Source organism: Phalaenopsis equestris, unplaced genomic scaffold (genome assembly GCF_001263595.1).
Source record: "Phalaenopsis equestris unplaced genomic scaffold, ASM126359v1 Scaffold000540, whole genome shotgun sequence".
NCBI lineage: Eukaryota > Viridiplantae > Streptophyta > Magnoliopsida > Asparagales > Orchidaceae > Phalaenopsis > Phalaenopsis equestris.
In genome coordinates this window covers 229,973-242,607 of record NW_018164980.1, presented here as the reverse complement: position 1 = coordinate 242,607, position 12,635 = coordinate 229,973, and the positions used below count along the sequence as shown (strand labels likewise).

Here is a 12,635-nt window from a genome sequence, read left to right as displayed (position 1 = left end):
GTCTGAATTCTTATTTTGTTATGTCCTTAGAAGTCCTACCAAAAAATCAATGTTGACGTCCACCTACGATGCCTCTGGTACTGATAATGGGGTGTATAGTCTTGCATTCTGCCCTCTGGTTTTTGCCCCCTGGTTTTTGCCACATGCTTAATTCGACTTTGCCTGATGTGTTGCTCCACATCTCTCGCTAATTAGGGACAAAAAAAAAAATTCTTATGAGTGTGAGTCTTGACCCTATCAAAATGCTCTGCAAGTCCTCTACTGTGGCTTTCCTGAACAATGAGCTTCCTTAGCGAACATCTAGGAATGCACAACTTACTCAGATAGAACAAGTAACCATTAGCTTTTCAGTGCTGCCCGGTAAGTTTCTTATGATGTTGTTCTCAAATTTTCCGGAAATCCTCATTTGTCTTGTATAACTTCTTTACTAAGTCAAAGCCTATGACTCAGGTTTGCATTGCAGTGATCAACAAGTGACGACAGCTCAGTGTATCTGTCGCACGATTTTGACTTCCCGCCTTATGCTTAAGCATGAACTTGAACAACGCAAAGGACTCCTCACAAGTTGTGTGTCGGCCCTTTATTTTGCTATGGTTTAAAAATTTTATGACCTTGTGATAAGTGAACAATGCTAACTCGCTTGTCAGTTGGTAAAGGCTTTAGTGCTCAATAGCTCTCACAATAACATAAAATTTCTTGTCGTACGTCAAAATATCTCTTGAATGCATTTAGCTTTTAAGTGCAAAAGGCGATGGGGTGATCGCCCTGACTCAACGCTGCTCCTATCTCCACGCCGGAGGTATCACAATCTATTTCCAACAATTGATTGAAACATTGTAATGCGAAGAACGGAGCCTGGTTCACCATCTCCTTTAGTGCATCAAAACTATTCCAAGCTGCCTTCGTCTACTCGAATTTCTCTCCCTCCAAAAGGTCTGTCAGAAAAGTGGTGATGGTACTAAAGCTCATGAAGAATCGCCTGTAAAATGACATTAATCCTAGAAACCATCTCGGCTTGGTGAACAACTGCGATGCAGTCCAACTCACAATGGCCTCAATCTTCGTAGGATCCATCTGAATGCCTGCACTAGACATGATATAACCCAAAAAACAAGTTGCGCTTCCATAAAGCGACACTTCTTTGGATGGGCATATAGCTTTTTTGCTCGCAACACCCCGAATACCGTTTTCAGGCGCTGTAAGTGCTCCTCCTCAGATCGGCTGTATACCAAAATGTCGTCTAAGTATACAACCATAAATTTTTCATTGTAGGTCTGGAACACCTGATTCATCAACCTCATGAAATTGTTGAGCGTGTTAGACAATCCGAAGGGCATAACTATCCACTTGCATAATTCATCTCGTGTCTTAAAAGTGGTCTTCCACTCGTCTTCTAGCTTCATTCCGAGCCGATGTAAGTCAATTTCGGGAAAGAGGGTGACTCCGTGCAACTGAACCAAGAGATCATCTGGGCGAGGTATTGGGAATCGGTACTTGATCGTAATCTTATTGATGGATTTACTATCAATGCACATCCGCCATGAACTGTCCTTTTTGGGTACCATCAAGGCGGGACATCACAGGAACTGGTAATCTCTCTGACCAACCCTCTAGTGATGAGATCCTGTGCCTGTCGCTGCAACTCCTCTTACTCCGCATGTCTCAATATGTAGTAGACCAGTTTGGCAACACTGATGCGAATATGAGATCTATGGTATGCTAAATGTCTCTCAGTGGAGGTAATCCCTCAGGAAGACCATCAATCATGACATCCTATGACATCCTGAAATTAATGCAGCAGTGGCTATAGCGGGTGCTGTTATCTTACTCTCCTCCTCAATTCCCTCTAGTAGAACTAATGTAGTGCCATTGGAGCATCTTGAACTATTTGCATGAAGGTGGCCCTTGAAATTAACATCTCCTCTGTGTCATCTACACCTCTCGCATCCTTAACAGGTAACAAAATGATGCATTTTCCTACCGTTAAAAGATTTAAGTATTATTGAAGCCATTGTGTGTCAAACTGTCAATGTCTCCCCAACAAAATATAACACGCGTCCATCAGAATCACTTCGCACCACACTTGCTCCTCTAAGTAATTTTGAATTGAAAATTCAACCAAGTACTGCGGATTTACACGTATCTCGTCTCCCCTCTTCGACCAGGTAAGGGAATAAGACTGAGGGTGTTTTTGTGTGGCTAATCCTAATTTATTCACAATCAACGTGGACACGACATTTTCACAACTTTCACCGTCGATGATCAAACTACAAACTTTACCCTTCATCGTACACGGTGTGAAAGATACCGCGCGACTGATCTCTCTTTAGCTCTGATTGTAGAACTCTCCTTATAATTAACATCTCTTTCTCGTCACCCTGAAGCCGAAGTTCTTTCTTTTGGACTATCCTCTGATTCCTCTTCCTCCATTTCCTCGACGATGCCCTGATCTATTATTGAAACAACTTGACTAATGGGACAACTGAAGGCCGTGTCCGTAGCAGTGGCATATGAAACATCTCATGGGAGGCACTATACTGAGTGAGCTACCTCTTTTCGACTTCTTTCCACTCAGAACTGTCTTCACTACCCCGTCTTGTGTTGCAAATCCTCTAAACGTAGCCTCGTTGGTCAGCTGACTGAGGACTGCTATCTGAATGAGGATTGTTGCCTGCTCTATTTTTATTGTCTTTTCACATTCAAGACTTAAGGTTTGGACACCCCCTAGTGATCAATATAGCTGTAACTGCACAACATTGCTAATAACGGGCTTCAAACCCCCGAAGTAATGGTCTTTGGTGTGCTGCACTGGTTTAACCAAGTCACACATCATCTGCAACTGGTCGAATTGTACCGTGAACTCCACTGATAGGTCTCTCTGCTGTAGGTGGTAGAGTCACAAAAACTTGTCATTGACAGTAATTAGGTGGAAGATATTTCTTTTGCATCTCTTTTCTCATCTTTTCCTACTTGGTAATCTTATCACCGTCTTTCTTCTTCTTCTTCTTTCTTTGCAAGTTTTTCCACCACAAGAGACACTCTTCTTCAATTTAATAGCTTACCCGTTTATCCTTTGACACTTATATTCGAAGATTCTCTTAAAAGAATGCAACCAATCGATAAATTCGTCTGTATCAATACCTCCATCGAACTTTGGTATGTCCATCTTGATGTTGAATTTCTTGTGTCCTCCATATGTGGGCTCCTCTCTCATTCTCCTCTGATATTGAACCTAGAAGCAGCAGAGCCTGTATTCCTCATTATTGATGTCTTCCTTGTGGAATGGATTCAAATCCTCGTCCTTATCTCCACTTTGAATTTCCAGATCGCGGTCAACGGTAATCTCTCCCTGGGTTTCATCATCAATCTCTGCGAGCTTCTGTTGAAGCAAACAAAGCTCTCATTGTATCACCTCTCGGGTAGGTTCCAAGACGTATCTTCATGGTGACATAATTAGAGTTTGGGATTGAAAGGGGAGGTTGGGATATGAAAGAAAATTTGTTGTTTGGGAGGGAGAGGGGGGGGGGGGGGAAGGGGGGGGGGATGCTAGAAAACCCTAGAATATGACTGTGGTTAGACTAGTTTTGATACCAAATGATACTTGAATTAACCCAAACTATAATAACAAAAACAACTAGAGTTAGAATCAAGACTCTAGCAAAAATAAAAGTACAACAAAATATCAATATCTGGCTAGGGGGTCGAGGTTTGGTGGTTGGCAATTGAGTAGGGAAGGGATGGTGGTGGACGGGTGGAAATAGGAAGACTGGGTGGTTGGCGATTGTGGACAGGGAGAAGAGGAGTGCTAGTGATGGCTGGTGGATGATGGTGGGTGGAAGAAGGTGGTAGGAAGGTTGGCGATGGGAAATAAGTGTGGCGACATCTAGGAACATGAGGGAACAAGGAGGATAACAGGACGGTGGCTGGAAGCTGGAAGGGAGGAGGGTGGTAGCAGGCCAATGATTGAAAGCTAGAAGTGAGGAGGGTGGTAGCAGGCCAGTGGCTGAAAGCTGGAAGGGCTGGCGCTGGCTAAAGGACAATGGCTAGACGCAAGATTGCGTGGGGGAAGTAGGTAAAGGTTGTCACCACCTCGGAGCAGAATACAGCCGAAGCACCACCTGACATCGGATACAGCCATAGCAAGCAAATACGCTTGGAGGTAGAAATCTGAAATCAGAAAACTAAGAATAAACCCTAACTCAACAAACGACATATTTATATTCGGTAGATAGGAGGGGGATTTTTTTTTTATTGGCCGAGGGGTGGGGTGGTCAATTCCCACTCATTAGCTGGCTGACCGGTCTAGCCTCCCTACTGAACTGACTCTCCTTGGCCGAACTGATCAGTTCAGCACATACACCCCGCGTCTAGCAGGATCGATGCCATAGGGATGATCAAGGATGATTCTTTACAATGGGAGCATTTCATGAAATGCAGGGAATTTAGAATTTGTTTGATTGGGTTGAATTTTAAATTTCTCAAAATTGAATTAAATAATGAGTTTCAAATCGCTTAAAACAACAACAACAAATTTTATTCACTTCAAACCAAATATTAAAAAACTCAAAACTCGTGTATTTGAAATGCAAAACATCCAAAATCCTTCCAACCAAATAAAACTCATGTATTTGAATATAATACACTCAAAATTCCTCCAACCAAATTGCCCCCTTTTATTTAGGAACTGATATTTTAATACGAACTATTGCAAGTTTTATAAATTTTTATCATTTATTTTACTGGCCCTGAATTTTCTGCAAAATGCACTTTATAACTGGAAAAAGGATAAGAGTATTTTTATGTCCTACCCTTTGGGGAATTAACTTTTCTAGTATCAACTATTGCAAGTTATGCTTATTTTATTATTATTTTTTTTGGCAAGCACTGCATTTTTTTGGAAAACAAATTTTAACGTCGGATAACTTAAAAAGTGATGAATTCTTAAATGCCTTTTTGCGATTGTAGTAATCTTCTCTGGGATTAGACTTTAAGGGCTAATTGTTGTCGTTGTTTAATTGTGTATCTGAGTATTGTTATTCGAGTAACTCCCTTATGTTAACACTTTCTGCAGTAGGATTATAATTTTTTATGGCACAAAGACTAATTTAGTCATCTTCCGGTGTTATTTTATAGGTGATCTTCCTGTCATTATAAGTTGCGCAAGCCTTGCTATTGCTGATGCTGGAATCATGATGTATGACCTTGTGTCTGCTGTTTCACTGGTATGTTAAATTTTACCATGCATGGAAATTAAGCGGTGCCTTTTCCCTTGAGCTTCTAGCTCGTGTCTTTTTCAAAACCAGCTGTTGCTACTTTTCCTTTTATGAAACAGAAGGCTATTTCTTTTAATTATCTTGACATTTAATACTTTTATTGTGGCTATCTTCATCACTTTTATCACAACTGTTTACGATAAAATGATTCTCTAGTTATGTGAATAGTTGTTAGAGTATTAGCTTGATAATTTTGTGGTCAAGATAAGCACAACATTTAAAATGAGGAATTCAAGGTAAAAACAAATTGCATTTTATTTTTGTACCAGAATATTCTCTAGATTTTGTGACAATTTCAAATTTATCTGGATTAACTTTAAATGAAAATTTTTATGTTGATGTAGAGTTAAAGTCCATATCCTCCCTTATTTTAAACTCTTATTATTATATAAAGTGCAACAAACTCAGTAGATGTGCCATCAGAAATAGGTGGGGTTAAATTCCATTAGTGCTTTTTTTAGCCAAGGAAATGGAAATGGTGGAAAGGAGTCCTGTTTATTATGGGCACTCGAATTGGATGATGGGTTTCAGAGCAAAGTTTGGTTAATAGAGACAAAACAGAAACTAGGGGCAGAGAGAGAAGAAAAGTGAGACAAGGTCATAGAGAAGAAAACATTGAGATAGAAGAGGAGATTAAAAAAAAAAACACACTTGGCTCATTTTATTGTGATTATCGTTTGATATTCTTGGCCTTGTGCTAGTATAGTGTGGTACGAGAATAAACATACATGTTTCATAGAAAGTGTGGTGCTGATGTTTTGAGCATCCATGAAGTAGCTATATTTTTGTATGATTTATAGCTCCTATATTTAGCATTCCATCTTTTTCTTGTATGCTTGTCCTGTGTTTAGCCTAGTAGATGGATATATGGCTTCTCTTTATGGTGAGGATTACTTTATTTGGGCTTTGAGAAGAGTATATTCTTGTCCTTTTTTAACACGTGCGGCTTACTATAAAGTTGATAAGTTGTTCTCTTCCATCCTTTAGATGACTGCTATTGTTTTGATTGAACCGTGTAATCTTTATGCCTTCTTGCTTTACTCAGTTGCTTTATGATTATTTTGCTTGTTCATCGTATTTACTTTTATTAAATGCTTCCATATAAAATGTAGGTGTCACACCCCAATTAGTCTGCACCCTCATATCAATCTGAGGGAGGAGACGACTTTGTCCGACTCAATTTTTATCGACACCCATCATGACTTGTTTCATCAAGATCAAATGAATAGAGAATTAACCTTATTTAAATGACATAGATAAATTCTTATATTTCAATTCCTGAAACAATTATTTAATATTAAACAAAAATCAAAACTGTGCATAAATGATCCTAAAATAAAATACAGAGCTTTTACAAAAAAATTAATCATGAAATTATACGTACCACAAAAGTTTTTTTTTAATTTTAAAACTTTTTATATTTTAAAGCTATAGAAAGAGCAAGGCATTGGGCTACAGATTAATCTGCTAATTTCTTATGAAAACTAATATAGTAATATCTGATAGATTGTATTCTAAGTGAGATAAATCTTGCTAAAATAAGATTCAAATATAAAAATAAAAGGTACCTTGATGCTGGTAGTTGACCAACATGAGTAATAATAATAGTAATAAATAAACATAGTTGATACTCGAATAATAAGAAAATAATATACTTATAAATAGCAGATGCAACATTTGTCGTAAAGAAACAAAATTACTATTGATAATGCATTTAATCATTATATCAAGCAATGTTCAAATGCATTCATTATATTTTTTATTTTATGCTTTTAATAATTTTAATAAGAGCTTAGATACTAAAGATGATAAAAAATATACATATAAACCTACCAAGCGAACTGATATGAAAAGTAAAGATTTAGTTCAAGTTAAATATATTAATTGATGAAAACCAAAAAACATTTTTCTTAGATAAGAATATTCAAAATAGATAGGTGAGACATTTTGATAATTTTTTAATGAAGATTGTTAAAATACGACTGATCTTAATGATCTTAATATTGTAAATAATAACAAAATTTTGTATTTTCATCGTCGCATTAGTAAAATAAAAGTTGAGGAGGCTTATTAAACTTTTTAATATTATTCTAAAAACTAAAATGACGCCTGATGAGCAGAGAAAAAATCTATCGATTCATTTTTTCAAGAATAAAGGAGATGCACAATAGTGTGCAAATAATAGAGAAATTAAGGTAATGTGTGATACATTAGTTATGGGAGAGAATAATTGAAATAGGTTACAAATTAATACAAAATTTTGTCAAAATAAGTTTGGATTCATTTCAAGGAAGTCTACCATAGAAGTTATATATTTATTAAGAGATTTGATAGAGAGGTGCAAAGAGAGTAAGGATGATTTGCATATGATTTTTGTTGAATTTGAAAAAAAAACTTATTATAAGGTTCCAAGAGAAGTACTTTGGAGAGTTCTAGAAAAGAAAGGTATTGATATTGCTTATATTTAAGAAATTAAATATATTTATACTAGAGTTGTTACTTGTATTTGAAGATAAGAATTGAACAAGTATTTTTTATTTTAATTGGATTACATCAGGGATCGACTTTAAGTTCATATCCTTTTGCTTTTGTTATAGATGTTCTTATTGGACAGTTACAGGAGGATATGCCTTGGCATATGTTCTTTGCAGATATCCTTCTCGTGAATAATACTAGAGAGAGTTTAGGAAAAACTTGATTTATGGAGAACTTTAGAATCTAAAAGATTTTGATTGAGTAGTAGATCTAAAACTAAAGACATGAAATATAATTTTTGTAGTAGTAGATCTAGTGGAGAGGTTGTAACAATTGGTGATCAAGTCATTAAGTGCCCTTTTGGGCAGCTTATTTAAGTGCGGCTGGTTTTGAAAAGGCCGCCTTGGTGTTTGCTTAAAGCGTTCGGAAGGGCGTTTTTAAAACGACAATAATCACATACATTTTTTTCATCTACACATCGCACGCGGGGCTCCTCTTGCGTTCGGCGTTTGTTAGAGTTTTATTCCTCCCCTGCCACTGCGATATCTCTCTCGCGCTCTCCCTCGCCATCTCCTTTCCCGATTTTCTCCTTCGTAAACATTGACTCTTATGGTGAGATCTATATGCCGCAATGCTTTCTGGTTGTTCGCTGGTTGTTCGATCTTCTGGTTGTTCGATCTTCTCTGGTTGGTTTTTATTTGCAAGATTCGGTCTTCTCCTTCGTTGTTCGATCTATATGTGCCTCTATTTGGTTATCTTTAGTTTCTTTGCAAAAATTGGTTTTCTTTAGGGTTGTCTTTAGGATGCCTTTGCTGGATTATGGTTAAAAAAAACGTTGATGGAAATGGATATGAGGTTTTCTTCTGAGTTTTTTCTGCGTTTTTTTTTATGGTTTTCTTGAGAAATGCAGATGAGCAATGGGGGAAATTTTGGTTCGCAATGTGGGAATCTTTGTTCTTCCCGTCTCTGTTCCTTTATGCAAAATTTTGGTTCGAAAAGTGAGAATCGTATAATACTGTTGGAATGTGCTTCAATGCGTCCCTTTTATATTGTTCTTGAAGGAATGCAGTGGGAATCATTATACTGTTGGAATTGTTTGATAAGCCTTTTATATTGTTTTTGAAGGAATGAATGCAGGGGGAATCGTTATACAGTTCGAACTGCTGGATTTTTTTAGTTGCACCTTTTATATTGTTTAGCTCATTTCAAACTGCTGGAATTTTCTAACTTATGGAATTTTTTAGCTGCACCTGTTGGAATTGAAATTGTTCAGCAATTGATAAGCCATTTTAGCTGCACCTGTTGGAATTGGAATTGGAATTGTTTATGGTCACGATTTAGGGGCATTTGTTTGAATACTTGTTGGATACTACTAGTTCTATTGGATACTATCTAGTTTTGTTGGAATTGTTTTTATGCATTTGTTTGAATTGTTTAGGTGCACGGTTTATATAGAATGTTGCTCCTATTCTTTTGGTCCTATTCTTTTGGATACTATCTAGAATTGTTTAGTTACATTGGATACTATCTAGAATGACTATGCTTGTTGCCGGACATGAAACTACTGCTGCTGTTCTTAATTGGGTTGTTTTTCTTCTTGCTGCCGAGGTTATTATAGTATTGGGTTCCTACTTGGGCTATTGGTGTTTAGAGATTTGGTTATTAATTTTGGCACTTCCTATGAGATGAGATACAATGCTCATATGTGAAACAGTGTTTGCATGAGAGATTGAAAAACAAAATTTACATCAAATTTTACACAATATGTAAATATTTTACATCAAATTTGATGTGTATTGCTTTATTTTCACACTATTTGTTTCAAATGTAGATGTCTATCGAGAATCATTGCTATATATATGAAAAGCATATGCTATGTAACCTTACACAATTTCATAATAAAACATATTCAGTGTCTTACTGTGGATGTAGGTCTTTGACCGAACCACATAATTCCTTTGCTCACGTCGCGTCAGCCTAATAGCTTTGGGAGATAGTTCTACGGTTGCGCTAAGGGTGTTTCTGCTTGTTGCGGCTTCTTCCGGTGGGCTTACAGTCCCACATATTACACTGCCAGCAGTCATGGGAATCTGATGTTTTCTCAGGTTGATAGTGCAGATGAGGACAGACGTAGCCAGAGTTTGAAATTAAATATTTTAATATTTCTCATTGTAGTTATACTTATCTTTGTACAATTTTTGTTTCTTCTGGTACTCACGAGAGTGTGAGAACTCTATGTCATCTTTTGGAACTGATCTGTGATGATGGTATGCTTTTGCACTATATGCTTCTGTTTCACCAATAAACTATTCTGAATAAGCTGCCCCAAACAACAAGCCAGATTATCAGAATAATCTGCAGAATAATCTGCTTATCAGCACAGATTATAAATAATCAACAGCTGCGCCAAACAGACCCTACGTTTGGTTTGCTGAAAATGAAATATAATGTAAAATATTTGTAGAGTACTGTGAGTACAATGTAGTTAAAATGCATTTGAGCAGTTTGATTCAATGTAAAATAAACATAGGACTTCTATTTTTTTTATTTGGTTGGAATTAGATTGACAACAATGTATTTCAAAATATATTTTTTTGTTTGCCGGTAGGAGTGAGCTGGTTGGTGGAGCGACAAACAACCGACAGCTGAGGTGGCGACGACCGTCAAGGGAGGGGACGGCGGAGGCGGGCAGGCAACAACGATGGATGATGACCACTATGGAGTTGCTTCTTTTCCAAGGGGAACTTCATTTTGTAGTGCACTTTCACCAAATATGAAACATTTCCAAGAATCAATCAGTCATTGCCCTCAATATCTTTTTTCACACTTATCACAAACTGTCTTCCCTAATTGAACTTGCTTCTTTTTTGACACATACAGTTCTTTCTATTGAAATATTCTCTCTGACCAAAATATTTTCGCTTGTTTGACTATTGTTCTCAAATTTGCTAGGAATAGTTCAACTCAATTTTAGTTCTTCGACTCTTTCAACTAAAAAGAAAATTATTGATAATGAAAGAAGTTAAACTTAATATAAATTATTCTCTAAGTTATAAAAATTTGTGGCACTTTTTTTCCTGTATGTTGACATAATGAGGACCATATCTAGAGAGAGATGTAAACTCTATCTCATTTTGCATGATTGTCCTATAACTCTATTTAATTTGAAGAATTTGTTATACAGTGCTAATTTGATAGATGACGGAATTAAATAGCCTTTAAATTCTCTTATAAAGTTATTCTACTGAATAATTGTGAGAGGCGTTAGTCCAAATTTATCTCTATGTTGTTTCTGTCATCATCTCTCTGTTTTATTTTCTAGCATAAACGTTGTTACTACTACTCTTCTATTCTCGGGGCAAATCATACTATGCATAACCATTAGAACTCTGATTCCCTTGAATGCTTGGCTAGAATGTCAAAAATATTTTATTTTGTTGATCTACTTTAGTGCTAAATTCATATCATAATCTGCTGCTTGCTGATGATTATTCAATCGAAGTTATTTTCTCTTATCACCTAATAAATCAACTTAATAATATTCCGCAATTCATTGAGTTGAGTTTTTTCATTTGCTCTCTTCTAATTTCTACTAATATCAAATTGTCTTGTGCTTACATTTTGTAATCGGTAGTTTGCTTGCATTTTTAATAATAAATCAACTTAATGATATTTCTAAATTTCAATAATTCACATTTTAAAATATTTTGTAAAAGAGCAGTAAATAGTAAAGGACTGAGCACAGTAAAAGAAAGTAATAAATAAAATAATTTCATTTATTTTTGTTACCCTTTTCATTATTGAGAGTCACCGTCTAAACGTATATTTTTTAAATATAATTTTAACTTTTTCCACTCAACATAAAAGTAAGCAATCATTTCTATTTCTATTTTCATTTTTATTTTTAATTTCGTGAACGTGTACATTGCATTCCCCTGTCAATGTTTTCTTGCGGTGACTCCATATGCATGCATATATCATATTTTATATCTTATTGCATTTAATATTTGAAAGAAAAACATGAATTTTGCATTAAAAAAAAGAAAGTTGGGAGATAGTAAATAAGTATAAATAAACAAAGCTACCGTAAAATAAAACATATTACCCACTTGTATGTAGTCAAATTGTCATTTTCCTCGGTCCAAATCTAAATTTTTGGCTCACTCACCTATAAGAACAATTTAATTTCTATCAGTTTTATTTCCATCTTATCTTTAATTTTACATTTACTATTACTATTTAAAATACATTCATTTAAAATTTCATAGAAGTATTCAAATCATCTTTATTCCCATGAAATTTTCAATTTGTTGATTATTAAAATATTTTATTAATATTACTACATGTAATACAACAACAACAACGCCTTAATCCCACTACGTGGGGTCGGCTACATGAGTCCTTTTTCTCCATTGCATCCTATTTAGTGTCATATTTTCATTTAGTTCTATAAGTTAAGATCATTTTTAATATAATAAGCCCAATTCTTCCTAGGTCTACCTCTGCCTTTCTTAACTTAAGTCGAATCTAAAACATCTACTCTCCTAATCGGATCATCAGATGGTCGACGTTTAATGTGACCAAACCATTTAAGACGACTTTCTCTAATTTTGTCCGTCACAGGAGCTACACCAACCCTATCACGAATATATTCATTTTGCATTTTGTCTCTAAGTGTAAAGCCACTCATCCACCTAATCATTCTCATCTCGGCAACACTTAACTTATTATTATGCTTCTCTTTTAAAGGCCAACATTCAGCACCATAGAGCATTGCAGGTCTCACCACCGTCTTATAAAATTTTCCTTTCAGTCTTAACAGTACTTTTCTATCACACAAAAGGCCCGAAGCATTCCTCCACTTCAACCAACCAACTTGAATTCTAC

General features: G+C 35.9%; 1 protein-coding gene across 3 annotated transcripts in view; it reads left to right on the top strand.

Moving 5' to 3' along the window:
* The window catches only part of LOC110028920 (exosome complex component RRP41-like), a 43,532-nt gene that overhangs the window by 24,361 nt on the left and 6,536 nt on the right, over positions 1 to 12,635 (top strand). For all 3 annotated transcript variants that reach the window (XM_020730980.1, XM_020730979.1, XM_020730981.1), the window contains exon 6: positions 5,134 to 5,222. In XM_020730980.1, the coding sequence (XP_020586639.1) occupies positions 5,134 to 5,222 (89 nt within the window). The remainder of the gene's footprint in view (positions 1 to 5,133; positions 5,223 to 12,635) is intronic.